The sequence below is a fragment of the Prorops nasuta genome, unplaced genomic scaffold (genome assembly GCF_024137725.1).
Source record: "Prorops nasuta isolate Cenicafe-Biocafe unplaced genomic scaffold, Cenicafe_Pnas_1.2 PNAS00014, whole genome shotgun sequence".
NCBI lineage: Eukaryota > Metazoa > Arthropoda > Insecta > Hymenoptera > Bethylidae > Prorops > Prorops nasuta.
Window position 1 is genome coordinate 3,363,424 of NW_027116811.1, and position 19,708 is coordinate 3,383,131.

General features: G+C 30.2%; 4 protein-coding genes and 1 long non-coding RNA gene across 5 annotated transcripts in view; 1 reads left to right on the forward strand and 4 right to left on the reverse strand.

The window, feature by feature from the left end:
• The window catches only part of hwt (heavyweight), a 96,643-nt gene that overhangs the window by 2,757 nt on the left and 74,178 nt on the right, over positions 1–19,708 (forward strand). The window lies entirely within an intron of this gene.
• Positions 277–19,335, reverse strand: LOC136778563 (ovochymase-1-like). The gene is made up of 26 exons (XM_066735518.1): positions 19,253–19,335; positions 19,116–19,186; positions 18,805–19,041; positions 18,584–18,697; positions 18,356–18,505; positions 15,321–15,463; positions 14,972–14,981; positions 12,903–12,981; positions 12,462–12,532; positions 12,134–12,370; positions 11,913–12,026; positions 11,679–11,831; positions 11,459–11,599; positions 9,875–9,928; positions 7,897–8,235; positions 7,751–7,814; positions 6,966–7,036; positions 6,651–6,887; positions 6,427–6,540; positions 6,075–6,227; positions 5,864–6,005; positions 1,354–1,424; positions 1,056–1,292; positions 852–965; positions 592–744; positions 277–523 (listed from the first exon to the last, which is right to left on the reverse strand). The coding sequence occupies exons 1-26, from the start codon at positions 19,299–19,301 to the stop codon at positions 380–382; spliced, it is 3,462 nt and encodes a 1,153-aa protein (XP_066591615.1). The 5' UTR covers positions 19,302–19,335; the 3' UTR covers positions 277–379.
• LOC136778237 (uncharacterized) lies at positions 2,305–3,486 on the reverse strand. The gene is made up of 4 exons (XR_010823385.1): positions 2,973–3,486; positions 2,771–2,884; positions 2,518–2,670; positions 2,305–2,429 (listed from the first exon to the last, which is right to left on the reverse strand). It is a non-coding gene; the product is annotated as an uncharacterized lncRNA (long non-coding RNA).
• LOC136778233 (trypsin-1-like) lies at positions 3,828–5,171 on the reverse strand. Its single transcript, XM_066734895.1, has 6 exons — positions 5,085–5,171; positions 4,922–4,992; positions 4,610–4,846; positions 4,385–4,498; positions 4,146–4,298; positions 3,828–4,074 (listed from the first exon to the last, which is right to left on the reverse strand). Exons 1-6 carry the CDS (start codon positions 5,137–5,139, stop codon positions 3,931–3,933), a joined length of 774 nt encoding a protein of 257 aa, XP_066590992.1. The 5' UTR covers positions 5,140–5,171; the 3' UTR covers positions 3,828–3,930.
• Positions 15,479–17,188, reverse strand: LOC136778564 (mite allergen Der f 3-like). The gene is made up of 5 exons (XM_066735519.1): positions 17,120–17,188; positions 16,318–16,388; positions 15,994–16,230; positions 15,774–15,887; positions 15,479–15,694 (listed from the first exon to the last, which is right to left on the reverse strand). The coding sequence occupies exons 1-5, from the start codon at positions 17,166–17,168 to the stop codon at positions 15,479–15,481; spliced, it is 687 nt and encodes a 228-aa protein (XP_066591616.1). The 5' UTR covers positions 17,169–17,188.

Sequence of the window (19,708 nt, forward strand, 5' to 3'; positions counted from 1 at the left end):
TGAAATAACGGAAGGAGTTAAAAACGGGAAACGAAATTACTCGAGGGGTAACTATATAGTTGCGTGCTACTTGATAGGAGGAAATGTCACAGGGTAATTCATTAGCATTGTAAATTCATTTGGCTGCTCATTCAAGTTACTCGCATGCTTGACTTTATGATACGTCATCTGTACTCATTTATTTCCTACGACTCATATTAAAATTCTAAATAAATAAATAGGAATAAATTAAACAAGACTTTTTGAAGCTACCCAAACTCTCGCTTCTCGATAATCTCCTTTTAGGTTTGTATACCCAGTTTAATAGTGGAAAGTATTATTACAAAAAGCCCTATACATATGTTTACAATTTTACTATAAATTAAGATCATATTGATCGTTAAATAGCATTCTCCTTAATCCAATCGAGATGAGAGGTAATACGTGTGTATACGGTTGGGTAATCTGTGAGAGAACAATTTTTGGACCATGATACCAGACCAACTAATTTTCCTTTAACAATCAAGGGTCCGCCAGAATCACCCTATTAAGTTTAAAAGAAAAAATAAATAAATAGCAGATTTAAATTGTTTTATAACATACACAGCTTACCTTGCATGATCCTGTTGATATATCTGGGTTATACGCGCAAATTTGAGAGTCGTAAATTGTTTTTCCTATTTTTTTATACATTTTCTTACAGTAATTTTGATCTGCAATAATAATGTTGGCGCGTTGCAAAATGTAGGAAGATGATCCTCCTATCTGTATTTTTAAAATCAAATAATTATTAATGTTTACACATTAACCAAGATAATAAATTAAAAAAGTGCTTTATGTGGCTAAAAGATTTTTTTAATGAACAAACTTACCCAATATCTTCCCCAACCAGATACCACAGCAGTATCTTTAGCTTTAATAACTTCATCTTTAGCTGGTAAAGTAACACTTTTAATTGATGGTACATTCTCAAATGGCTTTTTCATCTAATAAAAAATTTATTATATTAGTTATACTTTCAGAGATATTGATTTGTGTAAGGATCTTTTTTCTCAAAGAGTATATATGATTCTTACTTTTAATAAAGCGATATCGTGCACGTTAGAGTTTGGTGGGCTGAATTTTGTATTCCTGATGATCGCTTCAACCTCGTGTTTGTATTTCTGTTCCCGTTTATCAATAACACCAGCAATGACATTTATATCATCCTTAGCTACTCCTACTAAACAATGTGCTGCCGTAATGACATAATTTGCATTCAAAACTGCCCCTCCGCAGAAGTGAAAATCAAGATATGAAAGTTGCAGTGAAACCTGAAAAATGCAATTTGCATTTAGTTTTGAGCATTATTATTATAATAAATTCGTTGCATACTTGATACGGAATTTCTCCTTCTTTCACATCTTCTCCGTTGACGATTCTAGGTTCAAGATTAAGGGGAATCGCTGAAATTATTTAAGAATTATTTTCATGTGTGTGTAGTAGAAATAAAATTAAAATAAATAAGTTAACTGTTAAAATTGAAAGAATTTGAAGTTTTCTGTAACAATAAAGTATTAGAGCTTATACATACCTTGAGAAATTGCCAGTGAGGCTAGAAAGCAAAAAAATTTGCAGACCATTATGAACTAATCTTGAATGATCAAGTAAGACTATTAGAATCGTGTAAAAGTTGATAATTTATATAACAATGTACGTGTTATCAACAAACTTCAGTGCACTGAATGTATATGTTATCAGTGATCTAACAAAAATTAATCAATATCTAGATTATTAAGTTAATGAAAGGGAATACCCAGCACGATACCAAGAACATACGCTGATTATATTAATGATAAAATATCTACAGGCTATCTTTTCAATCAGGCCATCTTTGTCAATGATAGTGCAATATAATTTGTATTTATTAACACTTACTTGTAAACTTTATATAGTTAACCTAATAACTTTATTGATTCAATTTGATCGTACATATTAGAATTAATTTGCACTACTGATTGAAAAAGAAATCTACGTCCAAATATTAATAGAAGCTTTAGTTTATTTCACATTCACTTATTAATCAGCTCTAAATCAATCGTTGCAGGGAAATTTTTTGAGCCATATTAAGTATATTGTGTGTACTTTTCTTTTGCAATATTTTATGGGAGGAAAACTTAAATTGGCAGAGAAGAGAATCCATAGTATTTTGGAATTGGCTCAAGATTAATTTATTGAACGGTATTTTACTAATTCAAGTGAGTTTTAAGTAATATTGTTAATACAGACATTGCACCCTTAAATTTAGTGGAAAACGTAGCAGCTATTTAAACGGCGTGCTCTCTAATCCAATCGAGATATGACGATACGCGAGTATAAACGGTTGGATAATCAGTAAGAGTACAACCTAAAGACCAGGATGTAATACCAAAGATTTTTCCCTTAACCGTCAGAGGGCCACCAGAATCTCCCTATTAAATTTATAGAAAACGAAGTATATAAATATCACGTCGATAATTATTAAAGAGCTTTTTCGAATGCAAATTTATTCTAACTTACGTTGCAAGTTCCTCCTGGAGTTTTGGGATCATATGCACAAAGCTGAAAATTGTAAACCGTCGCACCCATTTTCTCATACATATTTTTGCAATATGTCTAATTGGCTATAGAAATAACGGCATGTCTGAGTATATTGGTACATGGTCCTCCTTCCTATATTAAATAAAAATAAATATATAAATTGTGTCACGCTGTAAGATAGAGCTTTTAAAGACTTAGCATTGTATATTTATCAACTAAACAGTTAAATGACCTTAAGTGCACCCCAACCAGAAACAACAGCTGCATCACCAGGAATAATGGAATCGCCTTCGGCTGGTAAAAGAATGCTTTTAATTGTTGGTACTTTCTCGAATGGTGTTTTTAACTGCAACGAGTTTATATTTTTTCTTTTTTAATTATTATTATAACAATACATATTTAATAAAAGCAAATCTATGTAATGGGAAGCTTACTTTCAATAAGGCAATATCGTGCCGAAAATAATAGTGAGGATTATAATCGTCATGAACAAACAGTGCTTCAACTTTGTGCGTAAAATTCCTCAATCTATGATTAGTAACTCCAGCAATGATTTCAATCTCTTCGGCTAATGACTCTCTTACACAATGCGCTGCGGTGATCACGTAATTTTCATTTAGAACAGAACCTCCGCAAAAGTGGTAATTTGTATCAATGTCTTGAATGGACACCTATATATAAAGCATAATTAAATTTCTCTTTAAAGTCAACGATTCTCGGGGAAATATTAATTCTTACTTGAAATGGAAATTCTCCTTCTTTAGCAACTTCTCCATTGACAATTCTAGGTTCAGGTCCACGGGAGGAGACTGGGCGTAATTAAAATATTATTTCATTATCACTCAAAAAGTTTTCACCATAAAGAGTCAGCTGAGACATTGGGACATAAATTAAATTTTATTTTTAATTAAATTAATATGATACCTTGCCATACCATTCCTAAAGCTAAAAGCCCTAATATTGTAATTGCCATAGTTGAGTGGATATACAAAATTGAAGAAAACTATTAAAATCACGCAAAAACATTTAATTTATATACTTGAAGTTTTTGTTATCATCAATATCTGATTGGCTTGAAATGATTAGGAAATAAATCTGCTGGTATTCCTTAATGGAATGATAATTCAATTAGAGAAGAATTTTATACGTACTTAATCTTCCTATTTTAAGATATGACTTTAAACAAATCTGATTTCCTAGTTTTGTTGCCAGTATGACAATTTTTTGGAAAACAAAAAGGATAAGGGTACAGCATAAAACTGAGAATGAAATTCTAACAATTTGTCTAATAATATAACAATTAAAATGACTTTTATTGCAAATATACAGATTTCTCAAAAAAACAAATTCGTTTAAGGATATACATTTTCGTTAAATAAATATGGAAGATATTTAAACGGCATGTTCCTTGATCCAATCTAAATAAGATGATACACGGGTAAAAACTGTTGGAAATTCAGGGCGAGCACAACCTGCCTGCCAGGATGCAATACCAATAATTTTTCCGTTAAGAGATAATGGGCCACCAGAATCTCCCTATTAATTAAATAAATAAATGTCGATACATATACAGGAGATTTTTAAAATACAAATACATTTTAACTTACCTGGCAAGCACCTTTATTATCTTTAGGATCATATGCGCAAATATGGGTTTTGAGAACCGGTACGCCCAAATCGATATATGTTTTGTTGCAAAAGGTCTGATCAGCTATTTCGACATCAAGGCGTTGGAGTATTTGGCTTCCTTCTCCATTTTCCTACATTAAAAAAAGAATAAAAAAAAAACAATAAATTATTTTAACATTATAAAACATAGAGCTTAGAAGCACTTAGTATTATTTACCTGAAGTTTTCCCCAGCCAGAAACTACTACTTTGTCACCTACACTGATAGAATCGTCTTTGGATGGTAAAAGAACATTTTTAATTGTAGGTACCTTCTCAAATGGCCTATCTACCTTTTTATAATAGATAAAACGTCATTTATAATAATTCTTACAATAACAAAGCACAATTAGTTTTACTATGAAAAACAGATACTTTATAAGATAAAAATATAAATTTCTTACTTTTAATAAAGCAATATCGTTTACAAAAGAATTGTCAGGATTGTATTTTGAATGAATAATAATTTTGTCAACGTTGTGTGTAAAATTTTGCAAACTGTTATTATTAACTCCTGCTATAACATTGATAATTAGAGGTTCGAAGTCCACAAGACAATGGGCTGCGGTAAGCACGTAATTTTCATTAAGGATGGAGCCTCCGCAAAAATGAAAATTGAAGACTTTAAATTGAAGTGATACCTATACAGTGTAAAATTGATTAGTCGTTTTTGTAATTTTCAATTATTATGTTTTAGTAAAGGCAGTTATGCGTACTTGATACGGAAATTCGCCTTCTTTAGCATCCTGTCCGTTCACAATTCTTGGTGTTAGGTCGTAGGGTAAAGCTAGGAATAAATTATAAATTAATTTTTTGTTACAGTAGAAATATCGATTTATTGTAGGGTTCGGAGAGCTTTGATTAAACTAATTTACCTACCTTGTGAAGCAGCCACTAAATATAAAAAGCACAATATTATATTTGCCATGGTCATTTATATATAAAAGCTAAAAGAAGACTATCGGAATCACGCCAAAACGTTCAATTTATATAGGTAATATTTTTCTTATCAATAATATATCTTATTGGTTTGCAATGACCAAGAAATAATTTGATCGTTATCCATTGATATAAGGTTAAATCTTTCCTTTAGAGAATTTTACACGTGCTTAACTCTTCTATTAAAAGATATAACTATATCAAAAAATAATATAGTTTATTCATTTAGTTGTAAGCTAGTTATTTTATGGGAAAAGAAAGGAACAAGCATGATTAAAAAAATCCTTAAAAATTGAAAGCAAAATAAAGATAGACAGCTCTAACAAAAATTTCAAGATTATAGGATAACAATGAAAAATATGGGGGTCAAAATTTTATCGCTTCTCAATATATTCGTGGTGCATATTATTGTTCATAGGTGCTGTTTTCAACTATTGTATAATGTATTTATCAATTTCAATATAAAAATTGTACATTCTTTTAAAAATAAAGCAATTCTGAGAACTTATGAACATAATATCCAATATCAAATTTTCGTTCAATGAGTCATATGTTTTTATACTTGTATAGTAAACAGAAAAATTTTGGATATAACGGGTAGAATTCAGAAAATACCTATGTATTTATTTGTTTAAATTCATTTGCATTTATTTAAAATAAGTGTGTTTTTTTAAGAAGGTGTATTTATATACAAATAATTCACATATATGTCAGATGTTAAACAGCATGTTCTCTGATCCAATCCACATAAGAGGAAACACGGGTATATACGGTTGGATAGTCGGTAAGAGCACAAGATTTAGACCAGGATACAATGCCTACGATTTTTCCGTTTTGAGTTAACGGGCCACCAGAATCTCCCTATTAGAGGCAAATACATGTCGATAAATATGAGGGAATTTTTTAAGAAAAGAATGCATTTTAACCTACCTGGCAAGCTCCTCTGGAAGCTTTAGGGTCATAAGCGCAAATGTGAGTCTTGTGTATTGGCAAGCCCATTTTCTTATACATTTTACTGCAATAAGTCTGATCAGCTACAAAAATATTAGCATATTGAAGCTTACTAGTTCCTGGTCCTTCTGCCTAAATTAAAAAGGGAAAACAAATCGTTCAGTTTTTAAACAAAGATTTAAAACACTAAGGGTGAGTCCTATTAAGCTCTGTTAAAGTAATAGTTAGTTAAGGTTATACAGTTCATGTGACAGGAATTATAGAATGCTATAACCATAACTGTTAGTTTCATAAAGCTTGGTAAGACTCACCCTAAGTATTATGCTCTTACCCAAAGCTTTCCCCAACCAGAAACTACTACTTTTTCACCTACACTGATGGATTCGTCTTTGGAAGGTAAAAGAACGTTTTTAATCATCGGTACATTCTCGAATGGATTCTTTATCTGTTTTAATAATAAATATAATATAAATTTAATTAATCTTATATAATAACAATAAACAATAGTTTACCATCAAAAGACAATAATTGGAAACAAAAATGTAAGATTCTTACTCTTATCAAAGCAATATCGTTCTCTAGTGAATTGTCAGGATTGTATTCCGCATGAGCAATAATTTTTCTAACTTCGTGTGTATAATTCTTGAAATCATAATCAAGGACTCCCGCAATGACTCTGATATCTATAGGTCGTAAGTCTTCTACACAATGCGCTGCGGTAAGTACGTAATTCTTGTTTATGATCGAGCCTCCGCAAAAGTGCGAATTTATGTTTGTGTATTGGAGTGATACCTATGAAATGTAAAATTAGTAATAACTCTAGTAATTTGTGTTAAAACTAATATTAATAACGAAAAGAGCGATGTGTACTTGATAGGGAAATTCTCCTTCTTTAGCACTTTGCCCGTTTACAATTCTTGGTGTTAGATCATAAGGTAAAGCTGGGGGTAGATTAAAAATTTAAAAATTGTCACTTGAGAAAATTACGAACGATAAAAGCTACTGAAGAGCTTTATATATAATTTCAATGTTTTAACTGCTGATGAGTTCAAGTAATTTACATACCTGATGAAGCCACTACTATAGCAGAAAGGCACAATATTGTTAATGCCATGATGAATTAAATATAAAAGATCAAAGGATACTACCAGATTTACACTGTAAAGCAATCAATTTATAAGTGAGGTCTTCTAATCAGCAATATCTGATTAGCTCTTGCAATCATTAAAAGATAATTGATTGTTTTGATATTTCTTAAAACATTGTTGATTTAATCCGCAAAGAATTTTACATGCATCTAATCTTCCTACTCTATGACATAACTTTTTACAAAAATAGTTTTTTTATTTTTGTATTAGCTAGTAAAACTTGGAAAACAATGATATAATTAAGTTTTTAATGAAACTGAAATAGGAAATATAATTTCATCATTAATATCAAATTTTCAAAACTTTATATTTTTCTAAGAGATTAATATTTCATAAAATTTCGGTGTACATTCATTTATCAGTTTCTATTATTATGCTTGAAAAAAAAACAGTAATAAATATTAATACGTTATATATATTGGATGTGTTAAAAAGCATGTTTTTTGATCCAATCCAGATAAGACGATACGCGAGTGTAAACGGTTGGAAAGTCAGTAAGAGCGCAACCTTCAGCAAAGGATACAATTCCAACGAGCTTTCCGTTAAGAGTCGATGGGCCACCAGTATCTCCCTATTTAGAAAAAAGAATATATCTCTTTATATGATTCTAACATAAAAGTAGTTTAGAAAGAGAAGAAAGTATTTTGAATTACATCGCAAGATCCTCTTGGGTAGGCAGGGTCTTTAGCGCAAATTTCAGTGCTGTGAATCGTCTTCTCCATTTTTTTATACATATATTCGCAAAATTCCTGATTAACTATAGTAAGATTGACGCGTTTGAGTATATTGGTTTTTGGTCCTCCTTTGCTACATAAGAAAGAAAGACTAATTATTTTTACCGTTTGAAATATAGCTTTCAAACACTCAGTAATACTAACCCACAGACTTCCCCATCCAGTTACCATTACTTTATCACCAGTCCCAAAGGAGTCCTTTGCGGTTGGTAAAAGAACATTTTTAATTGTTGGTGCTTTCTCGAATGGAGTTCTTACCTGTTGGTAAGAAATAAAATATTGTTCTTAATTATATTTATAATAACAAAAAAAATTATTATGCTACGAAAGAAAAATTTATAATTTAAAAAAAACTAGGATTCTTACCTGTAGTAGAGCAATATCGTTCTCCTTTGATATGTCACTATTGAATCCTCCATGAACAATAACATCGAAAACTTCGTGTGTATAGTTTTTCACATTATAATCAACAACTCCCGCAACAACTATAAGAAGGCGAGGTTTTACGCCTGCAACACATTGCGCTGCGGTAAGCACGTAATATTCATTTATGATCGTACCTGCGCAGAAGTGGACATTACTTCCTTTTGATTGTATGGATACCTGTAGAATTTGTATTATTATTATTTATGATTTTCATTAGAACTACTAGTTATATTGTGACAACATTCGTGTGTACTTGAAATGGAAATTCTCCTTCTTTAGCATCTTGCTCGTTCACAATTTTTTGGGTCAGATCGTAGGGTATGGCTGATAAGAGTAAACGACCAATTAATTAATTACCGCTTAGGGAAATATCGATATATAGGCTTCGCTATTTAAAATGGTCTAGATCGTTGATGCAAGAAAATTTTTATCTTTGTAAATGCAAGAATAATTAAATTTGTGTATAAGGTCTTTCCGAAATATTTGACTATTTTAATTGCCAAAAACCTTATCTATGCAAAATTTGGCTCTGATATATCTCCAAAGATGGGGAGATAAATGTTTTCTTATATGTATGATATTGCTTTCTCGCCTTTTAAGTGGAAAATTCTATATATACAGAAACGAGTAGAGAGCTTAGTAAGTATGTAGCTATGGTATTGAATTATTTTTGAATTGGAATAATTTACGTATCCTGTGAAACTACGACTAAAGCCAAAAAGCACAACACTCTAATAGCCATGATTAATCGGGTGTGACAGATCGAAGAAGACTATAAAATTCATGGCAATGCAGTCAATTTATATGTTAGTTTTGCTATCGTTGATATCTAATTGGTCGGTAATGAATACGCAATAATTGTATCAAAATCCGCTGATATTAAGATAACATAGTTAAAAGAAAGAAGCATTTATGAAACAGATTAAATCATTGTATCTCCCCTTTTATAATACTTCAATTTCTGCAAATCATTGGATGAAAAATCCATTATTTTTGTTTTCTTTTTGCAAATTAAAAAAAAATTATACTGTGCGTAAAAATAGTAAGATGTATTAATCTGATCCCTATGAAAAAGTTCGTATTTCTAAAACTATTGAAGATTCACTGGAAATAATTTATTACAGCTCAACGCATCTCTTTAAACAGTACAGATTACACTGAACTTGTATTAAAACATTAAACTTTATTTAGATATTGAAATATTGCATTGGATCGATTAATATATTTTTAAGTGTGCCTCTACAGAGAATTCTAATCTTTTTGAAACGATATATATCACAGTCTTGATTTTGATGCACCAGAAGTAGAGTGTAACAGAAAATAGGAGGGTTGAAGGAGAAAGTCCGGAAAAGGCTCCCCTAGAATGAGATCCTGACAGACAGCTGAGAGAACTGCGCTTTGGCTGGATGGTAGGGAGGATCGATCGGTCCACACTAAAACCGATATGGAGAACCACTGTTGCAGGACTCACCTGCGACCAACGACCCCGTGTCCTGAGTGTATCCACGAGAAATTCTTCTCTGACCTACAATAATTTAATCATTCCTTTATTAAACAAACTAATCAAATTACATGTAATAAATCAATGTAGTGCTTTAAAAACCTTAGCTTTTATTGTTGAATTCGATTAAATAATTTTACTAATGAGTGTGTGAATATTGATAGCTAATAATATATAATAGCAAAGTTTTGTTGATTATTTCTTAGGATGTCCTTTCTCGTAATATCTGCTTAGATTGCTATTTTATATATTTTTTAAAACAAATGAGTATTATAAGTTAAACTTGTCATTAAATATGCTAGCTTACATAGTGGAGTTGTATATTTGGGTCTTATTTAGAAATTTCTTGTCTGCTAAGTTGTATTCTCGCTTAGAGCAAACCGAATATGAACATATTTCGAAGGTAAAGCAGCTTTGGTAACTTTACCTGCTCCGCAATTCAAGTTAGCAAAATGATAAACGAGCTTACAGACTAAGCATCATTATTATGCAATTTGCTAATAACTCTCTAACCATATGTGGATAGTAACGATAAATCAGTATTTGTAACTGTTTGAAGCAATATTTCAATTGATCTTGATACACTGGGTAAAACTTAAGCATTTCTTTTGACGTGAATATTAAATTTGCTATATTTCGACAGTGCAAGATTTTTTATCAAAGGATTAAATGTACTTAGATTGATTAATTTAAACAAGCTAATAAAATCTTATTATAAAATATTAGTTTATTTAAACTATTAAATGAAATGTACCATAATTATTCTATAAATAATAATTCATAGGTAACTAAAATTAAATAAAGGTTTTAGTGGTTATCGTTTTATGTTTATAAATAATCTGAATAATATTTTTCCTAATGTTTGCATTTTATTGAAGGAGCAATTATAAAAATGATTTGTTTACCTCAATATATATTTTATTATAATCAAATTAGAGAAAGATCTCTTAATTATAAATTTTAAAAATAAATTGTAAAAGTTACACTGCTTATATGATTTGCGTCATCATTGCATATTTAAACTCATATATATGATACAGATTAACATACTTGCACTCACTAAAATAAAAAGGGAAGTAGTGGCAAAGGGATACAAGTCGATAATAATTCAGTCGACACGGATCTCAAATATCAATCTATATATGATTATACGTGGAGCAGTATTAAAAAACCATACACTAAATAGATCAACTTTTTATTCTGTCGCTTCTTTAAAGTCAAATTGATTCTTTTAATATATGCTAATTGAATATAAATTGCTCTGATCATATAATTTTTAAGTACATTATTTCTTTCATCTTTGGGATTTAACAGTACATATTTTATTTGGATATAATGTCGCTTCATTTAGTGAAACTTTGGGCTATGTAGAAATCTCTCTTTACCGACTATACAAAGGGTTGATAAATCAGGACACTGCAAAGATCAACGTTTCTTCAATGGGTAGTCTAGTTTTTAAAGATCTCGTGATTTACCTTCGTTATAACAAAGCTTTATTTTTTATAATAGAACATAAATAAATATAGCCAATAGTCATATATACATAAGTGATTAAACAGCATGCTCTTTGATCCAATCCAGATAAGACGATACACGTGTGTATACGGTTGGATAGTCAGTAAGGGCACAAGCTTTGGTCCAGGATACAATACCAATGATTTTTCCGTTAAGAGTCAACGGGCCACCAGAGTCTCCCTATTAGATAAAAAAATTACATTTCCATAATTAAAATATAAAAAATTTTTTGAAAAAATAAGAATGTGTTTTGACTTACATGACAAGATCCCCTTGGGGTCTTAGGGTTATAAGCGCAAACCTCAGTGTCGTAAATTGGCAGGTCCATCTTTTTATACATTTGGCTGCAATAAGTTTGGTCAGCTACATATATATTGGCGTGTTGTAATATATTAGTTGCTGGTCCTCCTTGCTATTACAGTAGAAAGAGCAACAAATTACTTTTTCTATCCAAATTATACATAGAGCTCTGAAAACTTAGTCGAATTTTTACCCAAAGTCTTCCCCAACCAGAAGTGACTACTTCGTCGCCTTCTCTAATGACATCATCCTTGGCTGGTAAAGTAACGCTTTTAATTGTTGGTACTTTTTCGAATGGGGTCTTTACCTGTTATTAATGGATACGATATCATTTTTAATGTTTCTCTTAATAGCAAGAGAAATTAATTTACTGCGGAAGTCAGTAATTTTAAACAAAATATATAGCATCTTTACCTTTATTAAACCAATATCGTTAACAAGAGTTTCGTAGGGATCGTATTTTTCATGATAAATTACTTTTTCAACTTCGTGTGTATAATTTCCTAATTCATTATTAATAACTCCCGCAATAACTACAAATGAGTTTGGATTTTTGCCCATAATACAATGCGCAGCAGTTAATACGTAATATTCATTTAGGATCGAGCCTCCGCAGTAGTGGAAACGACCTGCTTTGTATTGTAGTGATACCTATAAGATGTGTAATAATTAGTATTAGTATTAATATAATTAGAATTTTCTTTAAAGCTGTGCTAATTATGTAAAAAACATTCGTACATACTTGATATGGAAATTCTCCTTCTTTTGCATCTTGCCCATTCACAATTCTTGGGGTCAGATCAAATGGCAAAGCTGATGGGTGTAAATGATGAATTAATAAATTTCTAATTGCAAAAATATCGATATTTAAGATCCGTTATTTAAAATATTTTAGATTATAGATGCAATTAATTGTTTTTCTTTGTAAATATTAGATTTGCACACGGAGTAATTTTGGACTATCGAATTAGTTTGGCTCTAAAAGGCCGTATGTATGCGAAGTTCAAATCTGATATCTTAAAAGATACATTAATAGACGGTTTCTTATGTGCATGCTTTAAGGCATTTTAAGTAATAAATCCTATATAGAATCTACTGGAGAACTTGGTATATATAGTTACAGACACAGTCTTTAATTATAGTTCAAATCGATTAATGTATATATATATATATATATACATACCTTGTGAAGCCGCCACTAAAGCGAGAAGGCACAATACTGTAATTGCCATTGTTAATGAAATATGACAGATCGAAGAAGACTGTCAGAATCACAGCAAAGCAGTGAATTTATATGGCAGGTTTGTTATCATCAATCTCTAATTGGCTTACAATAAATAAAAAGTAATTGCGCCGATATTGTGTGTGTGTGTGTGTGTGTGTGTGTGTGTGCGATTATAATGATAACTTAGTTAATAACAGCATTTGTGATACGCGATAACAATCGTAACCATTTCTATGATATTCCGATTTCTACTAAAAATGATAAGAATTTCATTTATAAGAAAAAAATGAAAATTGATTGTTATCATTGGATACAGGATGTTAATTACGTATCAAAATGTAATATAATAGAAAATAATATTGGAATGGAAAACATTTTTTATTTGCAAATATAAAATTACAGAAATCATCATCTTTTTTAGCTATAAAATTTGTATATAAATTCTTTTTTTTTAATCTAAAGAAAAAAAATGGTCTTTTTATATATTTTTATTAGTTATTTTATCATTTCCTTCAATTTAATTCCGCGGGTTGAATCAGCAGTATTAATAAATTAAATTTCTTTTGGAAAATACAACATGATGTCTTAAATTAATATAGATTATCCAGAATTCATATTAAAGCATTAAAATTCATATACTGATTAGATATTGGACTATTTGAGTGGATCGATAAATACCATTTTGAGGAAGTACATTTATCATACTGTATAATTATAACTTTGTTCTTACCAATTCCTTCTTGCAAACTTGCTAAAATGAAAAAATCAATATTTTTCTTGTTTTAAGTATTTTAATTCATTAGTAATAGTTTCATATGCTTACAAGTTATTGCGAAAATTTGTAATATTAACATGGTTGAAAATATATATAGGTGATTCAGCTAAGTGGAATTTAGAGAATTAATCAATTTTAAGAGGACAGACTTGATAGTTTATTTGAACCATCAATAAACATTTAGCCTTCTGACATCTAAAAATTTTCGTACGTTTAGTAATATTATTTTATTTTATTTAACAAAATGTGGTTGCTCTTCCATTCTTTAGTAATCAGTTGAAGTGATCTTCATTCAACTGACTAGATATCTTTACAATACCAAAGTTCCCTTTACGCTACGTTTAATTAACTGCTTGTAATCTTTTTGAAGATAAATATACTATAGACGAAATCTGATTAGGGCAAGAAGTTTATATAAACGTTTATGATTTTTGTAAATAAAGTGGAGAAGGAAATCTACAATTTTTGGTGCGCCTTTCCAAAGAATACTAATTTATCGAAATTATATATACACAGTCTCAGCTTGGATGCTGCAGAACTAGAAAGCGATAGAAAATAAGAGGTTGGTAGGGGAAGTTTCAGGAGTGGCTCTCCTAGGAGAGATCATAATACACTGCAGGTAACTAAACTACGCTTTTGCTGGATAGAAATGATCGATTCGCCCGCGGAAAAATCGCTATGAAAAAAACCACTGTTGTAGATCTCAATATACAAACACAGTCTTATAGGTGTGCTTGCAATTACTTCATGAAGCTATATATTAGGTCTTACTTAGATATTTCTCAATACCAAATTTTATTGAAGCTTGGAGTAAATCCTATATGCATCATGTTTTGAAGGTAAAAAATATTGCATTTACCTACCTAAATTGAAGTTAGCAAAACCATAAACGGCTTTATAGTTTATAGACTGAATATAAATGTTTTGCCTACTTTCTGCATTCTATTGAAGGTATCATTATCGAAATGATTCATTTTCCTTAATTTATATTTTATAATAATAAATTTAGATCTTTTAATTATAAATCTTATTAATAAACAGTAAAAGTTACTATCTATCTGCTCTGAGTCATCATTGCATATTTAAGATCATTTTACAGATTAACATATTCGTACTAACTAAATAAGAAGAGAAGTTGTGACAAAGGGATACAACCTATAATAATTCAACCAAAGCAGATGTGAAATATCAATCCATGATTATATGTGGAGCAGTATTAAAGAACCATACACTCAATAGATCAAATTTTTACTCTGTCGCTGCTTTTAAGGCAAATTGATTCTTTTAACATATGCAAATTTAATATTAATTCTCTCAATCCTAAAATTACTAATTATTTTATTTACTTCACGTTCCGAATTTGATAGTATATGTATTATTATTGGGATAATGTGGTTCCATTGAATAAATCGTTGGCCTATATAGAAATCTTTCTTTAACAACTATGTTTTATAAGTTGATAAATCAGGACACTGCAAAATCGAGCATTTTCATAATGGGTAGACTAGTTTTTGAATATTGCGAGATTTACTATGATTATAAATATTTATTATACAACATAATATTAATCAATAATGATAAGTCATAAATATACAGTATACTACACAGCATGCTCTTTGATCCAATCCACATAAGAAGATACACGTGTGTAAACCGTTGGATAGTCAGTAAGAGCACAAGCTTTGGCCCAGGATACAATACCAATGACTTTTCCATTAAGAGTCAATGGGCCACCAGAGTCTCCCTATTAGATAAAAAATTACATTTCCATAATTAAAATATAAAAAATTGTTTGAAAAAATAAGAATGTATTTTGACTTACATAACAAGATCCCCTTGGAGTCTTAGGGTCATAAGCGCAAACTTGAGTTTTATAAACCTTTGCTCCCATTTTCTCATATATTTCGCTGCAATAAGTCTGGTCAGCTATAAATATATTGGCGCGTTGCATTATATGGGGTCTTGTTCCTCCTTCCTACATTAGAAAGAATAACAAATTGATTTTTCTTTTCAAATTACATATGGAGTTTTAAAAAAGTTAATATAATTATTACCCAAAGCCTTCCCCAACCAGATATGACTACTTCTTCACCTGCTTTAATTGGTTCGTCTTTTGATGGTAAAAGAACGTTGTTAATTGTTGGTACTTTTTCGAATGGAGTCGTTACCTATTTATAATAAAAGCCATATTCTTTTTTTATGCTCGTATTATATCAATACAAATTATTTTAATATGGGAGATAATAGTTTCAAATAAAATTCTAGGTTTCTTACTTTTATTAAAGCAATATCGTTCAGCATAGTATATTCAGAGTCAAAATCTGCATGACGAATCAATTTTTCAACTTCATGTGTATAATTTTTCAAATTGTAATCGACAACTCCAGCAATGACTATGAGAGTGTTCGCATCTTCGCCGTCAACACAATGTGCTGCAGTTAGCACATAATATTCATTCAGGATAGAACCTCCGCAGAAATGGAAATTATCTTTCTTGTATTGTATTGATACCTGTAAAATATGTATAATATTATTAATATTAATATTTAGAATTTTCTTGGAAGCTACTGTAGTTATATTGAAAACATTCGTATGTACTTGAAATGGAAATTCTCCTTCTTTAGCATCTTGCCCATTTACAATTCTTGGTGTCAGATCATTGGGAAAAGCTAGAAATAGAAAACAAATCAAATAATTACCACTTGAGCAATTTATTCAAATGAAGATGTTCTCTTCTAATTGGTACACGTAATTATTCTGGAAATATTGTCGCGTAGAAACAAATTTTAAACAATAGATGTCTCAGTTAGAAGAGTATATACATAAATATTCTTCGTTTGACCTTGATAGGGGTGTTAAAGGAGATAAGAAAGTCACCTTGAGTTTTTCAACTGGATTACCTGATATTTTAAAAGCTTTTTAAACCCGTCTTTTTACTCCTTTAATTCATCCAGTTCTTCAGGAGAAATTTTAATATGAAAGTGTATATGTAAGTGAGAGAGTGCTCTCTCGTGAGTGCGTATCGTTTATGAACAGTATTTCAGTCAATCCCTACAACTATATAAAAATTAACATTTAAATATCTCTGAAAAGAATGGATGAAACGAAAAAATGATAGAATTTTATAAGATCTTCGGGTCAATTACAAAAATTGTAATAATATAGAGGCTGTTCTCATTAAAAATTTCAAAGTGACCTTTATATTTTTCCTTTTGCATGCCACTTAAAATTAAATTAATGATTCTACCATATGTTCTCCTTGATGATACGAATTAACTTTTGTTTCAAACAATTTTTCTTATATATACGGCAATAACTCCAAAATAAGTACATGCATCGATTAAAACTGGCCATTCTGAATATAAAAGTTATCGGAAATCTTTAAAATTGGTTTACATACCTTGTGAAACCACAGCTAAAGCTAAAAGGCACAACACAGTTATTGCCATCGTTAATCTGATATCAAAGTTTAAAAAAGAAGACCACCAAAATCATGCCAAACATTTAATTTATATACGTGAGGTTGTTTTATCATAAGCATTTGATTGGCTAATACCAATGATTAAAATCAGTTTATCGGTATTCGCTGATATATTTATAATTCGTAAATAAAGGAAGAATTTATCCAACACTCAAGTTTCCTATATTCGAAGATATGACTTGTTATTAGTATATAGTTTTTTAAATTTTATAGTGCACACCTCTGCAACGTTTCCCAAAGTGGATCTTTCTTAAAAACAATTCAATGTGATTAAAATTATGTTTTTTTGAAAATATATTTCACACGTATGTAAGTACGGCTATACAGCGCGTGAATCACGCACGTTGCGTATAAGGCCTATGGAACTGTGGAGTGAATGTGCCGTGTACCTGCAACTTTACCAAGGAAAACTTTTTCTATTTCTTAATTTCTCTTGCTTTTACAAGCAGAACTTAAAATTGTATAATTTAGGCATGATATAACGATTCTAAAGACTACTCAGAAATTTAAATCATTAAGTTAATAACAGAAGGCTCTAACAAAAGCACCATACTTAAGAATAGAATTTAGGTTACAGTTCATGCCATGCTACTATATTTCTGAAATTATATACTATTTTCTATTGGTATTTAGCGTTTTTAAATATTTTATAATGAATATATATATTAATTGTAATATCAGTTTTTTTTCTTTTAAATGTGAAATGTGTCAAAATGTAAGTAAAAAATCCAATTTTGAATCTCTCCTTAAATTACTTAAATACTTTTTTTTATTATACTTACAATATACTTTAAAGCTGGAGAGAGGAATGTTTAATAACAAATAAATTTCATAATACTTCGGTGTACATTTATATTTATTTATCAATTTCAATTCTTATTTTGGAAAAGAATATAAATATATATTGATATCTCATAAACAGGTCGCATGTTAAACAGCATGTTCTCTGATCCAGTCCAGATAAGACGATACACGTGTATAAACGGTTGGATAGTCAGTAAGAGCACAAGCTTTGTTCCAGGATACAATGCCAATTACTTTTCCGTTAAGAGTCAACGGGCTACCAGCATCACCCTATTGAGAGAGGAAGTTACACGTCCATGTGATTATATTATAGAGGAGATTTAAAAAAAATAAGATTGTATTTTGACTTACGTAGCAAGCTCCTTTTGAAGCTTTAGGATCATAAGTGCAAATTTGAGTTTCGTAAATCTTGTCCGTCTTCTCATACATTCGTTTGCAATATTCCTGGCCAATTATAAGAATATTGACGCGTTTGAGTACATTACTTTTTGGTCCTCCAAACTATATTAGAGAGAAAAAATATACTTTTAGTCTAAATTATATATGTACAGTTTAATGTGAGCTTTGTAAATTTGTTACCGCAGTTCTTCCCCATCCAGATATCACTACTTCGTCACCTGCATTAATTGGTTCGTCTTTCGATGGTAAAAGAGCATTTTTAATTGTTGGTACTCTTTCGAATGGAGTCTTTACCTATTTATGAAAATCAAATTGTTTTGTTTAATAAGCTTATATTAAATAAATAAAAATTAGTCCACAATGGAAAACAATAGCTCGAAATCAAATTCTAAGTTTCTTACTTTTATTAAGGCAATATCGTTCAGAAAAGAATCATTAGGATTGTATCCCTTGTGAAGAATAAATTCTTGAACTTCGTGAGTATAGTTTTTCAAATTGTAATCAACAACTCCCGCAATAACGATGATATCATGCGGATCTTCGTCATCAAGACATTGTGCTGTGGTGAGTACGTAATATTCGTTTAAGATTGAGCCACCGCAAAAGTGAAAATTTTTGCCTTTGTATTGTAGTGATACCTATAAAATTATTGATATTTTTATTTGTAATTTTCTTTAAAGCTATTAGTCATGATGAAAACATTCATATTTACATGATATGGAAACTCTCCTTCTTTAGCATTTTCTCCGCTCACAATTCTTGGAGTCAGGTCGTTAGGTAAAGCTAGAAATAAATAACATACTTAATGTATCAGTTAATGAAAATCTTTAGTTAATTTAATTTAGATACCTTGTGAAACCACGACTAAAGCGAAAAGGCACAATGCAGTTATTGCCATGGTTAATTTGATATAAAGGTTTGAAGAAATTTTATTGAAGGTACGTTAAACGTTCAATTTATATATATGTGAAGTTTTCTTATCATAAGCATTTGATTGGTTGATAATAAATAAAATCAGTTCTTTCGGCAATCTCAGATATAATGATAATCCGCAATTAGAAGACAGTTGTACTAACACTTACATTTCTTACTCCAAGATATTACTATCATAACTCTATTTCATTAACACTTACATTACACACCTCAAAGCATATATTTAAGTGGACCTTTGTTCGAATAGATTCAATGCAATTACAGCTATGTTTCTTCAAAAAGCATTTCACACGCGTAAGACTCGGTTGAGAATTTTTCAAATTAAAGCTGATTTGCTGCTGTTGATGTGGAGATGCTTAAAAATTGATTTTG